Source organism: Tasmannia lanceolata, unplaced genomic scaffold (assembly GCF_043159265.1).
Source record: "Tasmannia lanceolata isolate RefF3 unplaced genomic scaffold, GAP_Taslan_0.1 ptg000004l, whole genome shotgun sequence".
Taxonomy (NCBI): domain Eukaryota; kingdom Viridiplantae; phylum Streptophyta; class Magnoliopsida; order Canellales; family Winteraceae; genus Tasmannia; species Tasmannia lanceolata.
In genome coordinates this window covers 1,855,971-1,883,871 of record NW_027518681.1, presented here as the reverse complement: position 1 = coordinate 1,883,871, position 27,901 = coordinate 1,855,971, and the positions used below count along the sequence as shown (strand labels likewise).

Sequence of the window (27,901 nt, the reverse complement as noted above, 5' to 3'; positions counted from 1 at the left end):
ACTTATTTCTACATGACCATGCTTCAATAATTGGATGAATCACCTTTTTTTTACTATAAAATTGTATAATTGAATTTGATTATATAATTGATTTTAAGGAGAATAGTTACACGGACATATTTTTCATGCAAAATTGTTTTGTTTGTTTATTTTATTATCCACAAATTTTCATGAGTTCAGTCTCAGATGTTTTAATCCATGACGTTAATCATACAATTCAAACAAATTGAATTTTGCAGCTGGGATATTTTGTTTTGTAGGATTTTATGATTTGATAGCATGATCAAATTCAGTCTATCACGACTGATTTTTAGTTCGGCCTAGCACAATCAATTTTTTATCTTGGATGATCGAGTTCAGTCTAAAACGATCAATTTTTAGTCCGGTCCAGTGTATATATGATCGATTTTCGATCTAGCATGACTGAGTTTCTCCTATCTGATTTTTAGTTCAGCCTAGTACAATGTGGGCATGACGATGTTAGGCATGCCCACATTGTACTAGGCTTAGCGTGAGCAACCTTCTTGGTACAATGTGGGCATGACGATGTTAGTCATGCCCACATTGTACTAGGCCTAGCGTGAGCAACCTTCTTGCTTAGAGGAATGTCGAAGATAATGGAGAGGAAATTCTAAAAGGGAAAGATTGGAGATGGAACCTTTAGATATTCTCTTTGAGGAGAATACAAGATCGAGAAAGGAGAATGATGCGTTTCCTAAGAGAAAACTCTAATGCTCTGTATGGTTGCCAGGTTTTTTTGGTCCCGGGAGTTATGTGGGAGAAAAAAATACCCTGGGAGATAGGTGGGAAAAAAAAAAGTCCTGGAAGTATCCTGGTAAAATAAAAATCCCATGTTTGGTTATGTGGGAGAAAAAAATATCCTAGGAGATATGGTGGGAAAAAAAAAAACCTTTGTTTGGTTGCTTGATAGGTTGGATAGAAAAAAATTCTTCTCAAGCTTATTTTTTGTTCCTGAGTTTATTTTTGTTCCTGGGGTTATCTTGGGATGGGATGAAAAGGCAATCATTACAAAAGTGGGATTAAAAAATTCACCCCACAAGTAATCATTACAAGAGTGGGATTAAAATAAACCTAGTGCTAAAAGGCAACCAAACATGGGATGGGACCAAAATTTAACTTACTCTCCCACAAAACTCCCAGGAACGAAAAAAACCCGGCAACCAAACAGAGCATAAAAGATAAAAGTTGGTGTATGAGCCTTTGGATGCAAAAAAATTCTCCCTGCATAGAATATATGACTGAAAAGGAGAATGTGGTAATCCTGGCGAGAAAATTCTAAAAGAAGTGAATTTGCAAAGAAACCTTTGGATGTTGGAGAAAATTCTACTTGTAGAAAATATAAGACCGATAAAATTATAATACCAGTGAAATTTTATTTGGTCTCTAGTGTATTTTCATTGATACATTTCATCAATTTCCACCGGTAGATTGAAGAAAATTTGGGGCAATGTCTGCACCCATTTTTTAATTTCTCTTTGCAGTCAAAGCAGTTACATGTCAGCTGCCGCTTTTCTAGAAGATATAATCTTCAAAAAGGAAACACATGAAAGTTGGAAGCTGAAGTAGACGACAATTACATGTCAGCTACCACTTTTCTAGAAGATGAAGGCAACAAATACTCCCCAACAAAGGAACATGTGAAAGTTAGAAGCTAGAGTGGTTGGTTATTGCAAGTTCCCTCTTACAAACTTAGGACAATGGTGACCAGCTGCAAATGAGAGCTATAAAAAGGAGGTCCTAGAACCAAACACAAACATGTCTTATTATCATTACTTTTTCTGCATTGTTATTTACTTTTTATAGCGGTAGATTGTCCAATCGAATGAAGGAAACATGGATTCATTTTCTCAGGTGAGCATTTCTCTAGCATTTATTTGTGTTGTTCCATTAACTAGTTAATCAGATAGCTATCGATTCTAAGAGTCGTTTACATTTTGTGTAGGGGTGTAAACGAGCCGAGCCGAGCTTGGCCCAGCTTGGATCGGCTCGTTAAGCTCAACACCTGGGCTCGGGTTCGGACTCGGCTCGGTCAGGCTCGCGAGCCTTACCGAGCTCGTTATTGGGCCAATTGGGCGCCAAATTCCTATATATTTTAGGCTTTTTTGGTCCTGTCTTGTACAATCAAATGATTCAAATTAACTAATTACATATCCGGTAAGGGATTTAGGGGGGTTATAAATTTTAAATTATATACATAATATATATGAGGAAAGTGTAGCTACTCGATCGAGTAGCTAACTTAGCTATTCCGTCAGCTTAAAATACAATGCGCCCACATTGTTTGGGTGATCCAAACTATTCATTCGATAGGCCCTTACATAGATAGGGTGTGCCCAAAAAATCAGCTGCCGCTTTTCTAGAAGATAAAAGCAACATATACTCTCCCACAAGGAAACACATGAAAGTTGGAAGCTGAAGTGGACGACATGTCGGCTACCACTTTTCTAGAAGATGGAGGCAACATATACTCTCCAACAAAGGAGCATGTGAAAGTTAGAAGGTAGAGTGGTTGGTTATTGCAAGTTCCCTCTCAAAGAACTTGGGACAATGGTGAGGAGTTGCAAACGAGAGCAATAAAAAGGAACAAGAACCTCAAGAGAAGATGTCCTAGAACCGAACACAAACATGTCATAGCATTTATCTTTTTATCATTACTTTTTCTGCAATGTCATTTAGTTTTCATAGCCGTAGATTGTCCAATCGAATGAAGGAAACATGGATTCATTTTCTCATATGAGCATTTCTCTTTAATTCCCTATCCCTCACATTGGCGTTTACTTGTGTTGTTCTATTAAATAGTTAATCAGATAGCTATCGATTCTAAGAGTCATTTGCATTTTGTGTTCATCGACAACGTCATTTGCATTCTACCTGAATCGACATTTACCATGAGTCATTCACAGTTTACGTGTGTCGATGTTTCGTTCACATTCTTGGTGTGTTGACATCCCAAATATGAAGCTGCTTCGTTCTGGAAAAGTCCTTTCCATCCGTGTACGTGCATTAGAGGCCAAAAGAAGTGATGTTTCCCTCCTCTCATCAATTGCCTGAAATCCAATCCTACGGGGTGAAAAATTCCGGTTTTCAACCCCTCGTATTGAATTTCGAATTGTCTTCTAAGACTGAGCACATCCATCATTAACCACACACTAGTTCCGCTGACCGATCACTCCAGTGGCTTTCGAAGGGAACACACTCCTGCAATCTAGGCACTTCACCAAAAAAAAAGACGATTTCTATTTGAAGTGGGAGATCCCTCCTGGCCCATAAAATCTTAGCCCCACTCACTCACTCTCTCTCTCTCTCTCTCTCTCTCTCTCTCTCTCTCTCTCTCTCTCTCTCTCTCAAATGGCGAAGCTTCCGATAAAATAGCCGTCCCCTATCCTCTCCTTTCATCCAACTTCCCAAAAAGAGATAGGAAACAAACTACTCTAAACGACTAAACCAAAGATCAAAGAAAAAAAATTAATAGGCAATGGACGTATTCTTCTGTCATAGAGCTAAAACCAAGCATATAGAACCATTTTTTTTCATCTAACAGCCTGCTTTCCATCCTTACACATCCTGCTTCTCACTACTAGGAGCTGACTGTCAAGACATAAAACTCCAACATAGTAATTGCTATTGCTTACATATACATGTCATCTTTTATTCCTTCCATGACTCCTTGTTTGATTACACTAGAAATGTCACTTCAGTGAATAATTATAATAACAATCACCTCCTTGTGAGAACCTTGTTGGTTTGTTTTTGTTTTTCTTCCCGGTTGGGATTATCGCATGCAAACCAAAATGTAGAAACTGAAACGAAAGGAAGACGGCATCATGAAGCTGAAACCGAGGACATAGAGAGTGTTTTTCGTTCATTTCTAAAAGCCAGCTTTCCATCTTTATATATCAAGCTTTTCAGAAGATTGGAATACATCCTTTTCCTTGAAAGATGGTTAATAGGAAGCCAGAATTGCCATTGCTTTTCATTACATTGCATCTCTTTCTATTCCTCACAGAATGTCTTTCTGCAACAAATCTAAATTTTCCTAGACTTGGTATGGTTAGAAAGAATGCAGGAAAGAGTTTGGAGGTAAAAACCCAATTTGATTGGACAGATTTTCAAATATATAACTACACACAGACCCTCGATCATTTCAATTACAGACCAGAAAGCTACACAACCTTTCAACAGAGGTATGTAGTGAACTCTAGATACTGGGGTGGCGCCAATAGTAGCTCTCCAATTTTCGTGTATACCGGAGATGAGGCCGGACTGGATATTGACGTAGAAGCCGCCGGCTTCTTCACGGACAATGCCCCTCCCTTCAAAGCTCTCTTGATATATATAGAGGTAAGTTGAAGGAATTGGTGTTAAGGTTAATTCAAACTTAATCCGAAAATCAAATCCTACCTCCGGCCATGATGATCAGATGGAGTTACGTACTGGGTGATGCGTACAATCCTACTATTGTAAACACTCCCGATGAACACCGGTCGTCAACCACTTGATGGATCTTCCAATGTACCTAAGTCTGGATACTTAGATCAATGGAATCTAGGGGAAAAAAATAATTACTCTTCTCTCTTAATGTGTGGCTCCCGTTAAGCAACCACTCTTAATATGGTGTAAGCCCATATAGTACACTATTTTACAGAAAGTACTGTACTCCACACCATAGGATGATCAAAACTGTCCATTTGATGGGCCACAACATAAATAGGTTGTGTGGTGGAGCCGGGATTTATGTATAAGGGGGGCAAGCTTATACAGGCGTATACATAAGGGGGGCAGGCCTTCAACTTTTAATGGGGGCTGGGCCCAATTGAATTGTGCCTATTAAGGATTTGGCCTGGGCAACTGCCCCCCTTATGCCACAGGTAGCTTCGTAATGTGTCCAAAAAATCATTTCCATAAGTTGACCATAGCCCTCCGATCTATAGAGAAACCACTTTTCTAGAACTATAGATTGGAGGGTTGAGCATAATCTAGAAACCTCTCTCTCTCTCTCTCTCTCTCTCTCTCTCTCTCTCTCTCAACCGAGTGTGAATTAATTGTTACAGCACCGATACTATGGTCCATCAGTCCCCTTTGGATCAAGAGAAGAAGCATTTCGGAACTCAAGCACCCTAGGGTATTTCAGTTCCGCTCAAGCACTAGCAGACTATGCAGAGATAATCACATATCTTAAGAAGAACTTATCTGCAGAGAGTTGCCCTGTCATTGTTGCCGGAGGATCATACGGTGGAAGTGAGTATATATGAACTATTCTATTGAAATTTCTAACTAAAATTTCATTTATGAGAAATTATATGATGCCCGACCGTCAAAATGTAAAGGGCGGAGAGAGACAAACCCTCTCTCCCTTGATTTTTAATCCAAGAGAAAGCACCGTTTTTCACTTTTCCTTGGTTAAAAACCAAGGCAGCAGGTTTTGTCTCCTTCCGCCCTTTACATTTTGACGGTCGGGCATCATATAATTTCTCTTCATTTATTATGCTTACCAATTGAAGTCACTTCCTTCTCTTGCATTCAGTGCTTGCGTCATGGTTTCGTCTGAAATACCCACATATTGCCTATGGGGCACTGGCATCATCGGCTCCAATTCTCTACTTTGAGGATATCACCCCAGAAGATGGATATTATAGTGTGGTGACCAGAGACTTTAGAGTATGTCATACCTTAAGATTCATAAGTACATTCTAAATCAATGTTTATAAACTGAGTTTTGGACATGAACTCAACCAAATTTAAAAGATTTCTCTCAGGTGATGCAATAACTGAAATGGCTAAATTTTTTTTTCTGAGGTTGCAACTTGATCCGATCTGAAAATACCATGGCTCGGGTTGTATCGGTTTTTCAGGTTGAAAAACCCGACCTAATCTTGAGCCGGGTAGGGTTTAAAGAAAAAAAAATTAAACTTGAAACCCGAACGACTCTTATAAGCACTTTGAATTTCTTAATTATTGATTGAATAACTTGAGAAGTTATTTTTCAATATATTGATATAATTTCTTTTATTGAGGTGGTTAGGTTTGAGATGTGAAAAAAGTATATTTTCTTCTTTAATTTATGCACTTGGTGACTTAAATTTAGGGATTTTTTGTTTGGAGATTTTATGTTTTCTACAATATTTGAAATTAGTATCCTAAACTAACCATTAAAACTTGACTAGACCCAACCTTAGAAGCTATCTCGGGTCGGCTCTGGTTTATGAATACTGGGTTTTTTCATTAAAAAAAAGAGGGAAGTGATATATCCGCGGTCCACCCCTTTTGTTTGCTTGGGACAGCCAGCTCCAGTGTATCCATGACGGCAGAGGGCCTGATGTAAAAATAAAATAAAATCAACCCCCTTCTGGAGATAATTTCTTCGATAGGTTAGGGTTCCGGAAAACATGATCTGCCAAACCTGAGTTTTAACTCTAATTTTTTATTATTAATTTGGGTATGTAAAATGAGTTTTTATTGACTTTGTACAGATAAACGGAGTCAACTCGGTCGAGTCAATTATTGACAAAGAGTTTTAAATAGTAGTATACCATATAAATCACAATCCATTTTTCTCCAAAATACAACAATTCCATCACAAAATCTAAAGACTTTTATCTTTTATTTGTGTGTAGGAATCAAGCGAGAGCTGCTATAATACCATAAGGCAATCATGGTTTGAAATAGATAAAATGGCAATCCTAAGCAATGGTCTAACAGTGCTCAGTCAAATATTCAAGACCTGCAGGTAGGAAAAGGCACCTCTGTATTTTTCTTGGAAATTTTGGGATTTATTGGACTCTCTAATAATGTCTCTTTTTGTTGGTTTGTCTCTTTCTAAGCCCCCTTGAAAGTTCTCAAGAGCTAAAGGACTTCTTAGATGGTTTATACTCTGGGGCAGCCCAATACGATTTTCCCCCACAATATCCAGTGGATATGATTTGTAATGGTATTGATGGAGCTCCTCCTGGTACGACTATTCTCAGCAGGATTTTTGCAGGGATTGTTGCATATTACGGAGAGCAAGACTGCTATTTGGGGGAAGAATCCCAATACCAATCTCAAGTGCCTGACTATATATCTGAAGTGATAGAGGGGTGGTCTTGGCAGGTATATTTTACTTCTCTCTCTCCCAATAATGTGGACCTCACTATACTCTTTTTCACTCGTATGCCCAGCCTTTCACCATATGAAAATATGGTGCAGTAGAACATGCCTACATAGATTAGTTAATGACGTCTCTATTTTAATAGAAAATCACTGGTCCATTCTTCGGACTTGAGCCTAGGTTATTAATAACAGCTGGAAGTTATTACTTATAATAATATTTACCAAATACTTGCCTGGTCCTCTTGCTTTTATGTATAAATAAAAAAAATGAAAATTGGTACATTTATGTTATGGATACTCTTTTTACCCTAGAGGAGTGGGACCCATGCCCAGGGTCGACCCAACCCCCGCAAATTTGCGGGTACAGGATGACATTTGAGTGACCCGTCAAAATTGACCCCAAGTCACCCAACCCGCCAAAACAGGGGTTGGGTCCGGGCCGCGGGGGGGGGGGTGGTTGAGTGGTGGAATTAAATTGAATACACCCTATTTTTCAAAATGGAAATTTCTATAGATCGGACGGTTGGGATCATCCTATGGAAATGATTTTTGGGGCACAACCTATTTACGTTGTGGCCCATCAAATGGACGGTTTGGATCATCCTATGGTGTGGGCCGTACCATCCATTTTGAAAATCAAGGGGTTAATTCATACATAGAAGGGGATGAATGTATCACCGTCGAAAATTGCGGACCCTCGGGTTGACTCGTCTCACCCGCAGCGGGTGCGGGTCTCCTAAGTGCTGACCCGTAGTGATGCGGGTCATTTTTTACCCAACCCGTTCGACCCGCACCCGCATGACCTGCGGGTAACCCAACCCAACCCGCACGTTTGCCAGGTCTAGGGGTGGGGAGTCCCGGAGAAGAAAAGGGCGTGAATGTATCACTTCCCAAAATAATTTATTAACAATGACTTGTGGTTTACTACTTAAAGAACCAATCTTTTGCCACTGTTAAAGTGTTCCCTCAACAAAATAACTATATGGTACGTAGTGCAACCTTTAATTGAAAGACAGTGTCCACATTTAATTGAAAGGGCCTATAAGCAGTACCTCCCTCTATAAATTAACAACCTGTCTATACTAATCCTTCGCAATTCGAGCCCTCCTTGTTGTCTTCTTTATGGGGATTCAAGCCTTATTTATTGTCTTTTTGTGGAATTGTACCAATGATGTGTCCCCGTCTTTTTTTACAAAACGGGATTCCGTTTTGGTAGCAATGCTCTATGTTTCATTAATAATTAAGCAAATGCAAATTAAGAAAATGGTGTTGTTACTAATACAAGGGAGTGCCAATATTATTTCCCTATAAAATATTGAAAATTAAGTTACTAACAGTGAAATTATATGGCTGTTGTTTCAGACGTGTAGTGAGATGGTAATGCCCATTGGGCGTGGCAGTAATGATACTATGTTCCAAGCAGCACTTTTCGATCTGAAAAACTTCACAGAGGAATGTCAAGCATATTATGGTGTCCCCCCAAGACCTCATTGGATAACCACAGAATACGGGGGTCATGTAAGCTTCTTTCACTCCCCATATTCGTTTCTTATTTAATGTCCATATCTTCTCTTTATTTTGGCCTGGAAAATGCTTAGGGGAGACGCCACTCAACAAAACTAGCCTCAGCCTCTCTAGGGTTTTGTTGGAAATTCCAAAACCAGAAGGGGACTGGATGAGGCTTTTAACCTACGTAATTGTATGAGGAGATTAAAACATTATAAGTTTCATTTAAAAAAAATGTTTAGACACTCACATTACTTGGGCTCTGTTTGTTTTGGATTTTGATTACAGACTGTGTCCCCAAAATAGATTATTGGACTCAAAATTTTGTTTTGGATCTGGTTGTTTTGGATTTCTAGAACCCATTGTGAGTCTAAAACTGATTATTGGACTAAATTTAAGTTTACTTTTGAGTTCAATTGTTATGCCCAGACCCCACTGTGTAAATATTGTCCGGTTCTGGATTTTCCACGTTCCTCGGTTTTGTTTTCTAGCAACACTACCGTGCCCGACCCACTTTGCAAGGTCCGACCCTTGGAGATGCTGAAAACACATCTACGCGAGGAGAGGAGGAATCCACATATGTAGCTCAATAATCTTTTCTCGCTTTCATATGTGGGATCTTACAATCCACCCATCTTCATCAGCACACTGTACTGGGGGACGTCCAGTTCTGATACCATTATGTCACACTCCAACCCCACTGTGTAAATATTGTCTAATTCTGGATTTTTCAACCCTCTCCGGTTTTGTTTTCCAGGAGCACTATTGTGCCCGACCCACTCCACTGGGCCTGCCCCTTGGAGATGCTGAAAACACATCTACACAGAGAGAGGGTAATCCACATATATAGCTCAGAAATCTTTTCTCCCTTTAACTGTGGGATCTTACACCAATAATCAGTCTTGGACATCTGTCAAAACAACTATCTTTATGTTTTACTTTTCCAAGTAGCTGTTGAAGGGCACATTCCAACGAAGGGTATGATAATTTCGGAATGAACTATCAACAGTGCACTTGAAAAGTGTTTAATAAAGTGAGGAGGTCCATTATCATAAAAGAGAGTGTCGTTATTAAGTTCCTATATTTTTTGCCAAGTTGATTTGTTATACTATGAGCAAGCGAATATTCTTCTTTCTGCATTTCCACCATAAACTAATGCCTCATTGTTAATGGACTACAGAATATAAAGTCAGTACTCCAAAGGTTTGGTAGCAACATCATATTCTCCAATGGACTCAGAGACCCTTACAGTAGCGGAGGGTAACCAACATGACTTACCAACTGTTTGGAGTAAAAGAATTACTTTAGTTATGTTTGATTTACTTGGGAAATTTGACATATTGTTTTCTCCCTTCAGAGTGTTACAAAACATATCAGATAGTATTGTCGCTATATATACAGCTCAAGGTATGTTTCTTACCTCCCATTTTATTGAATTCTAAGGCTCCATTTCTTTCGATATGGGGACGTAAAACAAAATTTACGCTCAATTTTCCACTTAAAAAATGGGTGTAAAATTTGTTTTACACCAACTTTACGTCGAAAGAAACATCCTCTTAAGAAATATTTGCATAATTTCCTTTATATAATCACCATTTTCAGGAGCTCATTGCTTGGATATACTGTCTGCATCACCGGATGACCCTACTTGGTTAGTTTCGCAACGAAACTCGGAAGTCAAAATTATCGCAGGATGGATTGCGCAATATAACAGCAATCTTACTACAAGCAGTGGTAATCAAACTTGATGAATTTTTATTAGCATCAACTAGAAGTGGAATCAAGTCAAAATTATGGATTTTTCTTCTGTTTTTCTTTTTTCTTGTAAGGGAATATTTGAAGGAAAACTATGAACAAAATCATGCAGTTAATGGAAAGATTTTTTGAATGCAATTTTGATACAATATCAAGTAGTGGGATTTATATAATTTGTTTGCCGAAAAACAGAAACATGTATAAGTAGTTTCAATAAGGACATGGAGGCATCAATTCAATTTGGTGTTGGGTGTATCTCATAGGAGGCAATCAATGAGGGAGATTTGCCAACAACACATTGTTGAATACTTCACATCAGAGAAGGAACCAAGACCAGATTCTTTTAGTCATTGTATTAGAAGGAAAATGATATGAAGACCGAGAGTACCACCGAGCAGGAGACCTACAGTGAAAATGTGCCATGTGCCCAACAAATTTTTACTTTTGATTGATTCTCCTAAACTTAAGGGTTGGATTATGTCATTTGTGAGGTTGTGGCAATAAACCATTTGTTAGGTCCCCTGCTCGGTGGGACTCTCGGTCTTCATATCATTTACACTTGTTTTTCCTATTGTCATGCATGATGCTCTATTCATGCTGCCACGCCATGGTGACCCAAGTAAGATATTGTAGGCATCCATTGGAACAATGTCAAAGCAAGCAATATCTTTACATCATTGTCCAATGGAAAAAGGAACCAAGCACGTGGGCCCACCATCTCTACCTAAACTCATGCCTACGGTGGGGCTTACTATTTGACTGTTTTATTAGGGTGGGCCCCACCAACCCAACTTAAACCCATGCATCGGGTGAGGACTAACATCTTACATCATGTTTTGACAGCGTGGGTCTCACTATCTCCACCCAAGCCCATGCATATTGTGGGTCCTCAATTAATTTTACACTTCATCTTTTGATATTGTAGGATCTATCATTTAACACCTAGCATGGACCAATACTGCTAGAAATATATAAATTCAGTTTTTTCCGAGAAATTTTTTTCTAGGCTCCGTTCCTTTCAAAGTAAAATTGGACGTAAAGTTGTTTTAAGTCGAAGTTCATAAAACAAATTTTACGTCGAAAGGAACGGAGCCTTAGGAAAAATTACGCCCTATGAAATCGGTTGCGTCATGATTAAATCTGTTTTTCCCGCTGCTGGTACAGTTGTATGCTAAAATTGATGTACCCCGACTAATTCGCGATAGCCTTTACCCATGTTGAATATATACCAGCAGGTGGGTGGTTTTACCATACCCTCCTTAAGCCATTACAAATATTTGCTAGTGGGAAAAGCAAGCACAAATCCCCCATTTTCAGGTGCACCCCATGCATAGTATGGGTGGGGCCCACCATTTTACACCTAATGTTTTGATTGTGGGGGCAGGGTTGGAGCCACATATGTGGCCACCTTCCTCCATATGCAAAATCCCTTGTGTACAGCATGGGTGGACCCACCATATTACATCTCATGCATACATGGGTGGGGCCCACAATTTTACACCTCATGTTTTATGGGTGGGCCACAATTTCTACCCAAAGTATACATAGGGTAGGGCCAACCATTTTTACACTTCACCTTTATGAGGTAGGGCCCACCATTTCTACCCAAAGTATAGAGGTTTCCATAATATGCTGTTTCTCTTCAGATCGGAGGGCTAGGATCATCTCGTGGAAATGATTTTTTGGGACACAACCTATTTTCAATGTGGCCCATCAAATGGACAGTTTGTATCATCCTATGGTGTGGGCCGTACTGTTCATTTTGAAAAACATGGGTGGGGCCTACCTTGCTCAAAGATTGTTGGGCCCACCAACAGTTCATGCGAGAGAGAGAGAGAGAGAGAGAGAGAGAGAGAGAGAGAGAGAGAGAGGTTTGGAAGTGTTGTACCGGCTGTAGAGTAGAAAGAGGGGGGGGGGGGGGGGGGGGGGGGGTGGTTGGATTTTATCCTAGAAGGGGAGGAAAATACAAGAGGCATGGGCGGTATAATCTACGTATTGAATACTAAGGACTACGAGCGTAACTTGGGTACCCATGTGGTGTTGTGCATGACCATTCATTATTGTGTTGCTTGCTTCGCTCGGCTCAAGGAAGCTAGGGTCTCATGAGCATTGGATACATGTGTTGTTGTTGTATCATAATGATTTCCGTATTACTAATGATTTTCTTGGCATGCCTGGATCCACTAAGGATCCCCATATAAACGTATTGAGCGATAGCTCACCCCATTGACAACATTTTACAGATCCTGAGAGCTGATTTTGGACGAGATTGGATGGAGCATCGAGTGGACACAATCTTGTCTTAGTTGTGAGATGATTTTATTGTCTAGTTGATTACTATTAGAAATTGAATGGTTATACTATTGTTATTTGACTTCTCAATTGGGAATAAAAGTTAATTAAATATGGATATTGCTCAATACTGTAGCCTTGCACATTTTTGGGTCTTGTTTGCAGGTGTACAGCGCTGTCAGATGCCTGTGTATAGGCCAGGTTCGGGGCGTCACAGGTAATATGAATCCTCGCTATACGTTCCGGCTTCACTTTGGCTTTCTGTTTTAGCCTTCCGTTTTCCAGGCATGCTTAAACCCATCCAGAGTAATGCTTTATTACTTTCTGAGCGTTACTTTGGTTTAAAATTTTCAGATAATGTGAACTGACTCGTGAAATTTTGGAGACCGGGCGAGCTATATGATAGCTTCTTCAACCTCGAGTTGGAAGATAGAAGCTTCTCAGTTGTGCAGAGATGGTGATTAAGGAAGAAAAAACAGAGGAATAAGGGAGAAAAGAGAGGAAGAGAGGAAGAGAAGAAGATAGAGAAGGAATTAATTCATTTCTGTCCAATGAGAATTCCCTTATAACGGAATGTCACTGTCAGTTGGTTATACTGACAGACCCTGCACATGACCATATATTCCCTTGGGTTTATTACAACAAACTGAAGTTAAAAGAGTAAACTAGTGAACTTAACTAACTAATCTGGATTTATTTAGAAGTGCTAATGTAATCATCCATCCATGTGGGCCTTCGCTTCATCCGTTTTCCCCTGTTTGGATCATCCTCTGTATTCAAGCTTTCCACACCCTTTCTCAGCTCTTGATCTATTACACCCTGTTGATCTGCATTCGTATCAATGCCCACCTCTTGGAAAATAACCTTGTCCTCAAGGTTGAAAGTCGGATAGCGGCGCTGTAAGTCTGAAAAGTCTTCCCAGGAAGTGTCTTCAGGTAAAAGACCCGTCCATTGAACTAGCACTTGTTTGCTTGGTTTGTCATTCTGCATAATAATTCGCTCACTGACGATGGCTAGGGGTGAAATGACTGGCTGATTATCTACGCTTTTATCAGGATTAGTACAGACAATTTGCGGAGAGGGAAATGTAGAAAACATGGTGAATTTTGCTACCTGTTGGTAGGTTTAATTTGTAAGCGACTATACCAACGCGAGATTCAATCTGATATGGCCCATAAAATCTTTTGTTGAGTTTGTGGGAAGGTCGAGGAACTACTGATTGTTGCCTATAAGGTTGTAATTTCAATAGGACCCTGCTTCCCACTTCGAATTCCTTATCCTTCCTTTTCTAATCCAGCAATGACTTCATTCGAGCTTGTGCCTGATGCAAATTGGTTTTGAGTTTAGCAAGGAGCATATCACGATGAGAGAGTTCGTCATCAACAGCTTCAATCTGAGATGAACCTGGAATATATTGGAGCATTGAAGGAGGTGGTCTGCCATAGACTGCTTCAAAAGGGGTCATCTTGATGGCGGAATGAAAGGATGTGTTGTACGAGTATTCTGCCAATGATAAGTAGTCATGCCATCGATTGGGTTTATCATGAGTGTAAGCTTGTAGGTATTGTTCGACACATCGATTTAAAACCTCAGATTGACCATCTGTTTGAGGGTGGTATGCAGACGACATCTTCAAAGATGTTCCACTCCTTTTAAAGAGTTCAGACCAGAACTTGCTGAGGAAAATTGGATCGCGATTAGATATAATTGATTTGGGAAGCCCATGTAACTTAATGATCATATCAGTGAACAATTTGGTAACTTTGACTGTGTTATATGAACTAGGAAGAGCACCAAAGTGGGCATACTTGGTTAGGCGATCAATAACCACTAGTATGGTGGTAAACCCGGACGAAGGGGGTATTCCCGTAATGAAATCCATAGCAACATCGTTCCAAATCAACTCTGGTATAGGCAGAGGTTGTAACAGGCCAAGTGGAGGAGAGGTAGAATACTTGGTTTGCTGGCAAACCAGACATTGTTGGACAAAATGTCTCACATCTGTTCGTAGTATGACCCAGAAAAAATTTGCAGAGATCCTTAGTAGTGTTCTTAAGACCCCAGCATGACCTCCTTGTGGTTTATTGTGGAATTCATGCATAATTTGATGCCGGAGAGGGGAAGTAGATCCAACAAATAACCTGTGTTTATGAAAGAGTAAGCCATTCTGAATAGTGAATGCAGGTGATGCCAACCCTTTTCGAATACTCTCATGAATAGCCAACAACTCTGTATCAGTCTTGTTTTCCAACTAAAGTTGATTTGAAATATCAAAAATTGGTTTTGATTCTGCCATTTGTAACTCCCCATGAAGAGGTCCCCCCTGTTGTAGACGATCTTCCTCAAAACGAGAGAGGGCATCTGCAGCTTGGTTCTCTTTCCCGGCTTTGTAGACAATAGAGTAGTTGTATCCCATCAGTTTACATAAGTACTGTTGTTGAGCTGGTGTCTGGATCACCTGAGCCATGAGGTTTCGTAAGCTACGAAGATCTGTGTAAATAATGAATTTTCGACCCAAAAGGTATTGTCGCCATTTTTTGATTGCTTCAGTGATTGCAAACAATTCCTTGACATATGCTGATTGTAATGACATTGTTGGTGTCATTTTTTTACTGAAATAGGCGATTGGGTGTTTGTCCTGCATTAAGACTGCCCCAATTGGAATGCTTGATGCATCCGTTTCTAAAATGAAATCTTTTGAAAAATCAGGCAATGCGAGAACGGGAACCTGAGTCATCAACAATTTTAAGTGGTCAAATGCTGCCTGTGCTTCGCTGTTCCAGTGGAATGCCTCCATTTTTAGGAGATTAGTGAGTGGTGATGCTACTGCTGCATAACTCCTTACAAATCGACGATAATATCCGATGAGCCCCAAGAAACCCCGTAATTGCTTCAAATTGGATGGGGGTGGCCAAGCTTGCATTGCGTTAATTTTCTCAGGATCTGGTTGAACTCCATTCTCCGAAACAATATGACCCAAATAGTCAATTTTGGTTTGGCAAAACTGGCATTTGGTGAGTTTAGCAAAAAAGCTATTTGATTGTAAACAATGCAAAACAGAGTGCAAGTGGGAGAGATGATCTGTCATAGATTCACTATAAACCAAGATGTCATCAAAAAAGACAATGACAAATTTACGCAGAAAAGGTTTGAAAACCTTGTTCATAGTACTTTGGAAAGTAGCTGGTGCATTAGTTAAGCCAAAAGGCATAACAATGAACTCATATGACCTTCATGTGTTCGGAATGTCGTCTTATGACAATCCTCCGCCTTCATTCTGATTTGATGATAACCCGATCTGAGGTCTAATTTAGAAAAGAATTTTGCACCATGTAACTCATCAATCAACTCACCGATGGTTGGGATGGGAAACCTGTCTGGGACTGTGATTGCATCTAAAGCGCGATAATCTACACAAAAAACGCCAGGTATTGTCCTTCTTTTTAACCAGCAGAACAGGGGAAGAGTACGGGGTATGGCTGGGGGTAATGATACCATTGTGGAGCATTTCCTGCACTAATTTCTCAATTTCATTTTTTTGGAAGTGCGGGTACCTATAAGGCTTCACGTTCACGGGAGAGGAACCTGGTAAGAGATGAAGTTGATGATCGAATTCTCGTTTGGGAGGGAGTGCAGTAGGTGATTGAAAAACAGGATGAAATTGGTGTAAGAGAGTAGCTATCTCAGTAGCCAGGGTTGATGGTATGGCAGAGGCACTCGGAGTGCTTGGTGTTTGTTCCACACAGATGAGTTGAAAACAGGATGCTATGGAATCAGCTTTGGATAAGCTTTTGAAGTGAGTAGCCTTGAGGGGGCATGGATTTAATTCGTTTTCGCCTACCAAAGTAATCTGTTTGTCATCCCAACTGAATTCCATGGTGGAAGTTTTATAATTGGTAAGAATGGGGCCAAGTTGGGCCAACCAGTGGACTCCTAAGACTGCATCAGCGCCTTTGATGGGTAAGATGAAAAAATTGATGGTCAAATCATGATGCTGTAATGAAAGTGGGACTTGAACACATTTCTTGTTACACAGTAAGGATTCACCATTGCCAATGAGTACTTTGAAGGGAGAAGTAGGTAAACTAGGCCAATTGAGAGATTTTGCAACTTTCTCTTTGATAAAATTGTGAGTGGAGCCACTGTCGATCAGGACATGGATCGAATGGTTGGCGCACACAGGGGCGATGCCACTTGTAAGGAAAGGGGGACAATTGCCCCCCTTATTTTTTGGAAAAAAAAAATATATACCTTTATTTTTTAATATTTTTTTATACTTACCCCTTTTTAAAAAATAATGCCCCCCTTTCCAATCATCCCTAAGATAGAAAATAAGTTTAAAATTTTAATGTTACCATTTTTATCTCCCTTCTTTGTGCAAAATTTCCTATAATTTTTGCCCCCTTGTGCAAAATTTTAGATAGAAATTTTTTCCATCTTAATTTTAAGATAGATAAAAAATTACTATAATTTTTGCCCCCCTTGTGCAAAATTTCTGGCATCGCCCCTGGGCGCACATACCTGTAACTCGAATGGTATTGGGGTTTTGTTGGCCAACAATTGCGTAAAAACTCATATCAGTAGCAGGTTCCTCAGAGAAGCCTTCGTGATGATCCATGGTAAGATGAGCTGGAGAATCATCATCCACTTCAAGATCGTCATCGACAGCAGTCAAGTGATACAATCGTTTGCGACAATCGTGCCCTGGAAAGTATTTTTCATCACAATAATAACAAATCCCCTTTTCTCGTTTAGATTTCATTTCCTCCTTTGATAGTTGGCATGTTCGGACTGGTATTTGGTTTAATGGCTGTGGCGTAGTAGATTTAACAGGAAAAACCGAAGGAGTAGGCAATAAACCAGGTCCTCCTACTGGTTTTTTGCCAGTTAGATCGCCAAGATTTCCTCGTTTCCTCATATTTTTCTTCGTAAATTCTGGCTAAGGAAATGGCTTGGAGAAGGGAAGAAGGTTGCTGAACTAGGAGCTCCCGCTTGAGATCCGGTTTAAGGCCGTAAATAAAACAACTAATCAGAAACGATTCAGAAAGCCCGCTTACCTGATTTGAAAGTTCTTCAAATCGTGATTGATAATCATCAACAGAGGAAGATTGAAGTAATTTTGATAATTCACCTTTTGGATCAGAATATAAGGATCGGCCAAATCGCAGTTGAATTGCATCCAAGAACCCTTTCCAGGAATTGATTAAGTTGTTAGATTTGGCCCATTGATACCAAGAAAGAGCAGGTCCTTCCAAATGAAACGAACTGATTAACAAACGTTGTTCATCCGAAGTGCTATAATAGTTGAAAAATTGCTCGACCTTGAAGATCCACCCTATTGGATCAGAGCCATCAAATTTCGGAACATCCATCCGAATGAATTTGTTGTGATGTTGTTGATGGAGAGCTATTCCTTCAGTAGCACTGCCAACTGAGTGATCTTCGCCCGGAATGGGTTGAAAACTTGTTGAGGGCAGGATTGCTTAATCATATTAACAAGCTCCTCATGTTGTTGGGATTGTGTAAGGCGCAACTCATTCAACTGTTGTTGGTGTTGTTTCAGCTACTCATCAATCTTAGATTGTGCTCTGGTGTTCTCTGCCATGGCAAGGAAGGGAATAAACTCAATGGAAGCACCAATGATAGCTTCTTCAACCTCGAGTTGGAAGATAGAAGCTTCTCAGTTGTGCAGAGATGATGATTAAGGAAGAAAAAACAGAGGAATAAGGGAGAAAAGAGAGGAAGAGAAGAAGATAGAGAAGGAATTAATTCATTTCTTCATTTCTTTTCTGTCCAATGAGAATTCCCTTACAACGGAATGTCACTGTCAGTTGGTTATACTGACAGATCCTGCACATGACCATATATTCCCTTGGGTTTATTACAACAAACTGAAGTTAAAAGAGTAAACTAGTGAACTTAACTAACTAATCTGGATTTATTTAGAAGTGCTAATGTAATCATCCATCCATGTGGGCCTTCGCTTCATCCATTTTCCCCTGTTTGGATCATCCTCTGTATTCAAGCTTTCCACACCCTTTCTCAGCTCTTGATCTATTACACCGTGTTGATCTGCATTCGTTTCACTATAGCACTCTTTTTGCATGTTTCTAGTGACTAATTGTTATTGGGTTATTGAGATGAATGCTAATGGTTAAGTTTTGATAAGGGGATTTGAGTTAGTCTTTGTTGCATTACTTTTTTTTATTAACTATAGCACTCTGGTAGTTGCCTGAGTTTATTTTGTATATGTGGACTAAATTGTATACATGATATAGAATGCTTGTGGGGTTCGCCTTGCAGGTGTACGACGTTGTCGCGTGCCAGGCCTAGATCACGGGTTCGAGGCGTGACACTTGTACATCTGTGGGCCTTTCTGCACAAGCTTTGCCATGGGCTTGGTTAGGGCGTGACATAGGCAAACTAATATAAGCGACTAAACAAAAGATCAAGGACAAATGAACTGATAGGCAAGTGACTTATTCTTCTGGTGGGCCCTGGAGTTACAATCATGAAGCTAAAACAAAGCATATAGAGCCATTTTTTTAAAAAATTTGTTTTCATCTAACAGCCGGCTTTCCGTCTTTACATGTCCTGCTCCTCACTACTTGGATCTGACATTCAATAGAACTCGAAGACTGTAATTGCTATTGCTTACACGTCTACTTTTATTCCTGCACGAATCCTTGTGAAAACCTTGTTTGTTTGTTTGTTTTTGTTTTCCTTCTCGGTTGGGATTATCGCATGCAAACCAAAATTTAGAAGCTGAAACAAAAAGATGCGACATTATGAAGCTAAAACCGAGGATATAGAGAGTTTTTTTTAGTTCCTATCTAAAGGCCAGCATTTCATCTTTTATATATGAAGCTTTTCAGAAGACTGAGGCTTACTAACATCATTTTCCTCGAAAGATGGTTAATAGGAAGGAAGCATTGTCATTGCTTTTCATTACATGGCATCTTTTATTCCTCACAGGATGTTTTTCTGCAACAAATCTAAATTTTCCTCGGCTTGGTATGGTTAGAAAGAATGCAGGAAAGAGTTTGGAGGCAAAAACCCAATTTGATTGGACAGATTTTCAAATATTTAACTACACACAAACCCTCGACCATTTCAATTATAGACCAGAAAGCTACACAACCTTTCAACAGAGGTATGTGGTGAACTCTAGATACTGGGGTGGGGCCAATAGTAGCTCTCCAATTTTCGTCTATACCGGAGATGAGGCCGGACTGGATATTGATGTAGAAGCCGCTGGCTTCTTCACAGACAATGCCCCTCGCTTCAAAGCTCTCTTGATATATATAGAGGTTAGTTCAACGAATTGGTGTAAGCTAATTCAAACTTAATCCGAAAAATCAAATCCTACCTCCGACCATTATGATCAGATGGGGTGATGCGTACAATCCTACCATTGTAAACACTCCCGATGATTGTTAACCACTGGATGGATCTTCCAATCTACCTAAGTCTGAATACTTAGATCAATGGAATCTAGGAGAAAAAAATAATTACTCTTCTCTCTTACTGTATGGCTCCCGTCAAGCAACCACTCTTAATATGGTGTAAGCCCATATAGTACACTATTTTACAGAAAGTACTGTACTCCACACCATAGGATGATCAAACTGTCCATTTGATGGACCAAAACATAAATAGGTTGTGTCCAAAAATGATTTCCATAAGATGACCATAGCCCTCGGATCTATAGAGAAACCACATATTCTAGAAATATAGATTGGAGGGTTGGGCATAATCTAGAAACCACATTCTCTCTCTCTCTCTCTCTCTCTCTCTCTCTCTCTCTCTCTCTCTCTCTCTCTCTATATATATATATATATATATATATATATATATATATATATATATATATATATATATAGTATTTTATTTAATAAATATTACTGAATATATAAATTCTATTGAAATTTGTGTCGGATCCCGACACACGAATCTGAATCCATACAACACAGTCAATTAGACATTAGGATTAGGTCTCCCCACGTACTACAACTCTTTCTAATACTACACCTTAATTAAGACTAACCCTAATTACATCTCTCTCTCTCTCTCTCTCTCTCAACTGAGTGTGCATTGTTACAGCACCGATACTACGGTACATCAGTTCCCTTCGGATCAACGGAAGAAGCATTTCAAAACTCAAGCACCCTTGGGTATTTCAGCTCCGCTCAAGCACTAGCTGACTATGCAGAGATAATCACATATCTAAAGAAGAACTTATCTGCAGAGAATTGCCCTGTCATTGTTGCGGGAGGATCATATGGTGGAAGTGAGTAATAACAATTCTATTTAAATTTGTAACTAAATTTCATTTGTTACGCTTACCAATTGTTGGAAAATTTGTTGAGGGTACTGTTGATGATAGAAAACAGAAACTTGTTGCTTCAAGGCGTGATATCACTTGCCTTAAGACAAGATTCACCCCCACTAGTAGTGTGTAAAGGGGATCCGCGAATTGCCTCCAAGATACAATGAAGCCTAGTAGGGAAGCCCTACTAATGTTTGATGACGCGTAGCACTAGCGGAATCAAACCCGAAATGCCCTTCCGAAATTTCAAGCCTTAGAGAAATCTCTAGATTCTGTTTCTGCAGAAAAACAGTATCTAGAACAGTAAACAAAAGAAAAAACAGTATGTAGAAATACTTGGGGATTTTTGTAGGAGTGTAGAAGAGAGTGTAAAGTCAGTCAGAATTGCCAATTTGATTTCTATATGAAATGACTGAAGTTTGCACATTTTTATAGACCATCTGGTGTCTTTTCAGTGTGAAAAACACCTCTACAGGGCACCTTTCCAGAATGTTTGAAATCTGACCGTTAGATCGCACCCATTGATATTGAACGGTCCTGATCGATCCTAGATGTGACTGTTGGCTTGAGTAAAACCTCTCTCCAACCCAGTCATCGTTAGATCAACCATCTATGGTGTGGATCGCACCCCCTTGGCACATGACCGTTGGGGAAAGGGACACAACCCATTTGATCACACCCTTTGACCGTTGGAGTCATGGGCCCGTTGGGCCGACCGTTAGGCCCAAACCGAAACGGGCCCACCGTTAGGCCCGAACCGAAGCCCAACCCAACTGAACCATTCGGCTTGATGGGCCTGCGAACCATTTGACCCACCCATCCGACCGGTCCACCTTCATCTTGATCCAACGGTGCAGATCAAATCTGGAAAAATTAAAGGCTCCAATCGCTCCTCGCGACGTTGCGTACGTGCGAAGTGCGCCTAAAAAGCGCCACTATGCGCCCTATGCGCCCTATAGCCCATTGCCCACGCCGCGCGCGCGCGTGCGCGTCTGCGAACGGTGCGTTGCACCGTCCCGCGGGTCCAACCATGGGTTCAACCCAATGTGCAATCAACAAGAGTTAGAAAATGTAGTGCTTTATAAGCCCTTCTCTTTCTTTTCTCTCATCCGATGTGGAACTATCTTTTTCAACTACACTTCTACATCCTTTTGTAAAAGCAAATATTTCCAAGAAAACATTTTCTTTTTCCCAAACGCTTTTGATAAAACATTTTCCAAAACACTAAAACATGTAATATACATGATTTTGAAAATGCAAAATCACTAACATTGGTGTCACTTCCTTCTCTTTTTTTCAGTGCTTGCATCATGGTTCCGTCTGAAATACCCACATATTGCCTATGGGGCACTGGCATCATCGGCTCCAATTCTTTACTTTGAGGATATCATCCCAGAAGATGCATATTATAGTGTGGTGACCAGAGACTTTAGAGTATGTCATACCTTAAGATTCATAAGTACATTCTAAATCAACATTTAAAAACTGAGTTTTGGACAGGAACTCAACCAAATTTAAAAGAGTTCACTCAGGTGAGGCAATAACTGGCATGGCAAATTTTTTTTTTTTTTTTTTTTTAAAGGTTGCAACTTAATCCGATCTGAAAATACCATGGCTCGGGTTGTGTCGGTTTTCAGGTTGAAAGACCCGACCTAATCTTGGTAGGGTTTAAACTTCAAAGAAAATAAAACTAATCTAGAAACCCGAACTGACTCTTATAGGTGCACTTTAATTTTCTTAATTATCGATTGAATAACATGAGAAATTATTTTTCAATATATTGATATAATTTCTTTTATTGAGGTGGTTAGGTTTGTAATGTGAAAAAAGTATATTTCCATGTTTAATTTATGCACTTGGTGACATAAATTTAGGGATTTTTGGTTTGGAGATTTATGTTTTCTACAATCTTTGAAATTAGTATCCTCAACTAACCATTAAAACTTGACTAGACCCAACCTCAGGAGCTATCTCTGGTAGGGTCTGGTTTATGAATATTGGGTTTTTCATCATAAAAAAATTGAAGTGATATATCCGCCCCAATCAAATAAAATAAAATCAACCCGATCTAGAGATAATTTATGTTGGGTATATAGTATAACCCTAACTATGTTCTAATATAAGCCCAATAAGATAATGGACAGGTGTAATGAGCCTACATGGGCTAGAGTCCATTAACCAGTCAATAACCCTAATGTATCTCTATATATAGGGGTTGGAGACAGCAAACTAGGTATTCCAAACTAGATACCTAGGGTGTAGTGCTTCAATCAATCCTTGCTTGACTCTAACAATTTCTTTGATAGGGTAGGCCAGGTTCACGAAAACATGATCTGCCAAACCCGAGTTTTAACTCTAATTTTTTTATTAATTAGGGTATGTAAAACGAGTTTTTTATTGACTATGTACAGATATACAGTATAAATGTAATCCATTTTTCTCCATAATACAACAATTCGGTCAAAAAATCTAAAGACTTCTATCTTTCATTTGGGTGTAGGAATCTAACGAGAGCTGCTATAATACCATAAGGCAATCATGGTTTGAAATAGACAAAATGGCAATCCTAAGCAATGGTCTAACCGTGCTTAGTCAAATATTCAAGACCTGCAGGTAGCAGAAGGCACCTCTATATTTTTCTTGGAAATTTTGGGATAATAGGTCTCTCTAATGAGTTTTTATGTCTCTTTTTTGTTGGTTTGTTTCTTTCTTAGCCCCCTTGAAAGTTCTCAAGAGCTAAAGGGCTACTTAGAAAGTTTATACTCTGGGGCAGCCCAATACGATTTTCCCCCACAATATCCAGTGGATACAATTTGTAATGGTATTGATGGAGCTCCTCCTGGTAAGAGTATTCTCAGCAGGATTTTTGCAGGGATTGTTGCGTTTTACGGGGAACTAGATTGCTATTTTGGGGAAAAGTCCCAATACCAATCTCAAGAGTCTTTCTATACACCAGAGGAATTAGACGGGTGGCATTGGCAGGTATATTTTACTTGGGAAATGTTATCAGCACAACTAGTAAATATGTTTCTGATTGCTTGTTGATAGCTTTTTCGGAGTTATAACAACCTTTAATAGGTAATTAAACAAACACAAATAAAGAAAATGGTGTTGTTATTAATACAAGGAGTTCCCAATATTATTTCCTAACCAAATATTGAAAATTAATTTACTAACGAACTGTGATTGGCTTATGTTTTAGGTGTGTAGTGAGATGGTAATCCCCATTGGCCGTGGCAGTAATGATACTATGTTCCAAGCACAACCTTTTGATCTGAAAAGCTTAACAGAGGCATGCCAAGCGTATTATGGTGTCATCCCAAGACCTCATTGGATAACCACAGAATACGGTGGTCATGTAAGCTTCTTCCACTCCCCATATTCGTTTCTTATTTAATATCCATATCTTCTCTTTATTTTGGCCTGGAAAATGCTTAGGGGAGAAACTAGCCTCACCCTTTCTTGGGTGTTTTGTTGGAAATTCCAAAACCAGAAGGGGACTGGAGTCTGGAGCTTGTAACCTGCGTAATTGTATGTGGAGATTAAAACATTATAAGTGTCATAAAAAATTGATTAGACACTCACATTACTTGGGCCCTGTTTGTTTTGGATTTTGAGTACAGATTGAGTGTCCAAAACTGATTATGAAACTCAAAATTTAGTTTAGGATCTAGTTGTTTTGGATTTCGAGAACCCATTGTGAGTCTAAAACTGATTATTGGACTAAAATTAAGTTTACTTTGTTAGTGTATTTTCAAAATAAAGTGAGGTTTGAAAAGATTTTACAAAGAAAAGTGTTTTTGTTTTGTAAAAATGGGTGCTTTTGGAAAAGAGGGAAAAGGTACTTTGGAAAGATTGTCCCACACCAGTTTCACAAAAAGATGGAAGTGGGTTTATAACTTTATATAGCTTTTCCCACTTCCTTCTATTACTTTAGGGCACAATGGGCTTTAGCCATTGGGTGGACCCGCGGGACGGTATAACGCACCGTTTGTACACGCGCAGCATGGGCTGCAAGGCTTTATTGGCGATTTTTTAGACACATTGTCGAAAAGAGCAATTGGAGCACTTAAATTTTTTCAGATTAGATCTGGACCATTGGATCTACACCCAGTTGGATCGGTCAAGTGGAGGTTGGGCTTTGGGTTCGGGCCGAACGGCCGGCCTAACGGGCCCAATGCACTCCAACGGCTAGTGTGGCTCTGGTTCATCAGATTGTGTGGTAACGGCTAGTGGTGATCGAGTGAGATGAGGACCATTGGATTGTGTCCCATCCTCCCAACGGTCAAGAACCCGGAGGGTGCGATTCGAACATTTCAATTACAATACGAAAATCCAACCAGAGGGAGGTTTTACTCAAACCAACAGTCATTCCAAGATCGATCTGGACCGTAGAGTTGCTGATGGACGCTATCTAACGGCTAGAATCAAACCCGCTCTAAATAGGTGCTCTGGAAGGGTGCAAATCAAACAAAGAGGCACCGGTAGCTCTATAAAAAGAGCAGAAACTTGCCAGTTCAATTACAATCGAAAATCCACTTGTGGGACTCCTGTTTGACAATTTCGAAAAGCAAAAAAAAAATTCTAACGACCCAAAAAAATTAAAAAATTGGATCTATGTCCAACGGATCACACCTACCAAGAAAAAGTAATTTGTTTCTATCCACTTGTGGGACTCCTGTTTGACAATTTCGAAAAGCAAAAAAATCACTTTAAAGCCTTTCCAACTTTCTGTTTCTTTCGTTTTTGAAAACCCAATTCTAATATATTGTTTTCTGCAGAAACAGTAACTATGGATCTCACATACTTGTTCCGTTCAAAGGTGATTCTTGGGTTTGTTTCCACTTTAGTGCAAAGCGTCAACAGCCATTTTGTGTATACAACACCAGGCTTCATTGTATCTTGGAGGCAAATTTGTGGTACCCCTTGCATACTTACTAGTGGGGTCAAATATTGTCTTAAAGAATGCAACGTCGCATCTTGAAGCATCTCTTCTCTTCTCTTCTCTTTTTCTCACCATCTCCACCATAGATTCTCCAACAATCTTTTGAGTTCAATTGTCATGCCCCGACCCCACTGTGTAAATGTTGTCTGGTTCTGGTTTTCCCACCCTCCTCAGTTTTGTTTTCCAGCAACACTACTGTGCCCGACCTACTCCGCGTGGCCCGTCCCTTGGAGATGCTGAAAATACATCTACACAGGGAGAGGGGAAATCTACATATATAACCGAGTAATCTTTTCTCCCTTTCATATGTGTGATCTTACAATCCACCCCCCCACTCCTTGGGGCCTAGTGTCCTCGCTGGCAGTCCCCCTCAGAGTCCACCCCCCTTGGGGTCTAGCATCTTCGCTGGTACACTGTACTGCGAGAGGTCCGAATCTGATACCATTATGTCACGATATGACCCCATTGTGTAAATATTTTCTAGTTCTAGGTTTTCCCACTCTCCTCATTTTAATTTTCCAGCAACATTACCGTGCCCGACTCACTCCCAAGGGCCTGCCCCTTGGAGATGCTGAAAACACATCTACACAGGGAGAGGGGGAATCCACATATATAGCCTAGAAATCTTTTCTCCCTTTAGATGTGGGATCTTACACCAATAATCAATTTTGGACATCTGTCAAAAAATATTATCTTTATGTTTTACTTTTCCAAGTAGCGGTTGAAGGGCACATTCCAATGAAGGGTATGATAATTTCGGAATGAACTATCAACAATGGACTTGAAAAGTGTTTAATAAAGTGAGGAGTTCCATTATCATAAAAGAAAGTGTGGTTATCAAGTTCCTATTTTTTTCCCAAGTTGATTTGTTATACTATGAGCAAGCGATTGTTCTTCTTCCTGCATTTGCACCATAAACTAATGCCTCATTGTTAATGGAAACTACAGAATATAAAGTCAGTACTCCAAAGGTTTGGTAGCAACATCATATTCTCCAATGGACTCAGAGACCCTTACAGTAGCGGAGGGTAACCAACATGACTTAACTGTTTGGCGTAAAAGAATTACTTTAATTATGTTTGATTTACTTGGGAAATTTTGACATATTGTTTCCTCCCTTCAGAGTGTTACAAAATATATCAGATAGTATTGTCGCTATATATACAGCTCAAGGTATGTTTGTTACCTCCCATTTTATTGAATTCTAAGGCTCCATTTCTTTCGTAAAACAAAATTTACGCTCAATTTTCCACTTAAAAAATGGGTGTGAAATTTGTTTTACACCAACTTTACGTCAAAAGAAACATCGTCTTAAGAAATATTTGCATAATTTCCTATATGATCATCATTTTCAGGAGCTCATTGCTTGGATATACTGTCTGCATCACCGAATGACCCTACTTGGTTAGTCTCGCAACGGAACTCGGAAGTCGAAATTATCGCAGGATGGATTGCGCAATATAACAGCAATCTTACTACAAGCAGTGGTAATCAAACTTGATGAATTTTTATTAGCATCAACTAGAAGCGGAATCAAGTCAAAATTATGGATTTTTTCTTCTGTTTTTTTTTTCTTGTAAGGGAATATTGGAAGGAAAACTATGAACATATCATGCAGATAATGGAACCATTGTTTGACTCCTAAATAGTTGCCTTCAATGAAATTTTGATACAATATCAAGTAGTGGGATCTATATAATTTGTTTGCCGAAAAACAGAAACATGTATAAGTAGTTTCAATAAGGACATGGAGGCATCAATTCAATTTGGTGTTGGGTGTGTCTCATAGGAGGTAATCAATGAGGGAGATTTGCCTAGAACACATCGTTGAATACTTCACATCAGAGAAGGAACCAATACCAGATTCTCTCAGTCATTGTAGAAACTAAGTACACTTGTTTTTCCTATCGTCATGCATGATGCTCTAGTCATGCTGCCAATCCATGGTGGCCGAAGTAAGATAT

At 39.6% G+C, this 27,901-nt stretch overlaps 2 protein-coding genes across 2 annotated transcripts; both read left to right on the top strand.

Annotated features, from left to right (window-relative positions):
• Nucleotides 1–1,749: 1,749 nt before the first annotated feature.
• Nucleotides 1,750–13,021, top strand: LOC143875922 (uncharacterized). The gene is made up of 11 exons (XM_077377502.1): nt 1,750–1,872; nt 5,073–5,259; nt 5,546–5,679; nt 6,636–6,748; nt 6,843–7,110; nt 8,473–8,628; nt 9,797–9,876; nt 9,974–10,023; nt 10,219–10,350; nt 12,829–12,880; nt 13,018–13,021. The coding sequence occupies exons 1-11, from the start codon at nt 1,855–1,857 to the stop codon at nt 13,019–13,021; spliced, it is 1,194 nt and encodes a 397-aa protein (XP_077233617.1). The 5' UTR covers nt 1,750–1,854.
• A 6,553-nt stretch (nt 13,022–19,574) lies between these two features.
• LOC143875921 (uncharacterized) lies at nt 19,575–27,438 on the top strand. Its single transcript, XM_077377501.1, has 9 exons — nt 19,575–19,973; nt 20,767–20,953; nt 22,293–22,426; nt 23,493–23,605; nt 23,707–23,974; nt 24,195–24,350; nt 26,886–26,965; nt 27,061–27,110; nt 27,293–27,438. Exons 1-9 carry the CDS (start codon nt 19,575–19,577, stop codon nt 27,436–27,438), a joined length of 1,533 nt encoding a protein of 510 aa, XP_077233616.1.
• The last annotated feature ends 463 nt before the right edge of the window (nt 27,439–27,901 follow it).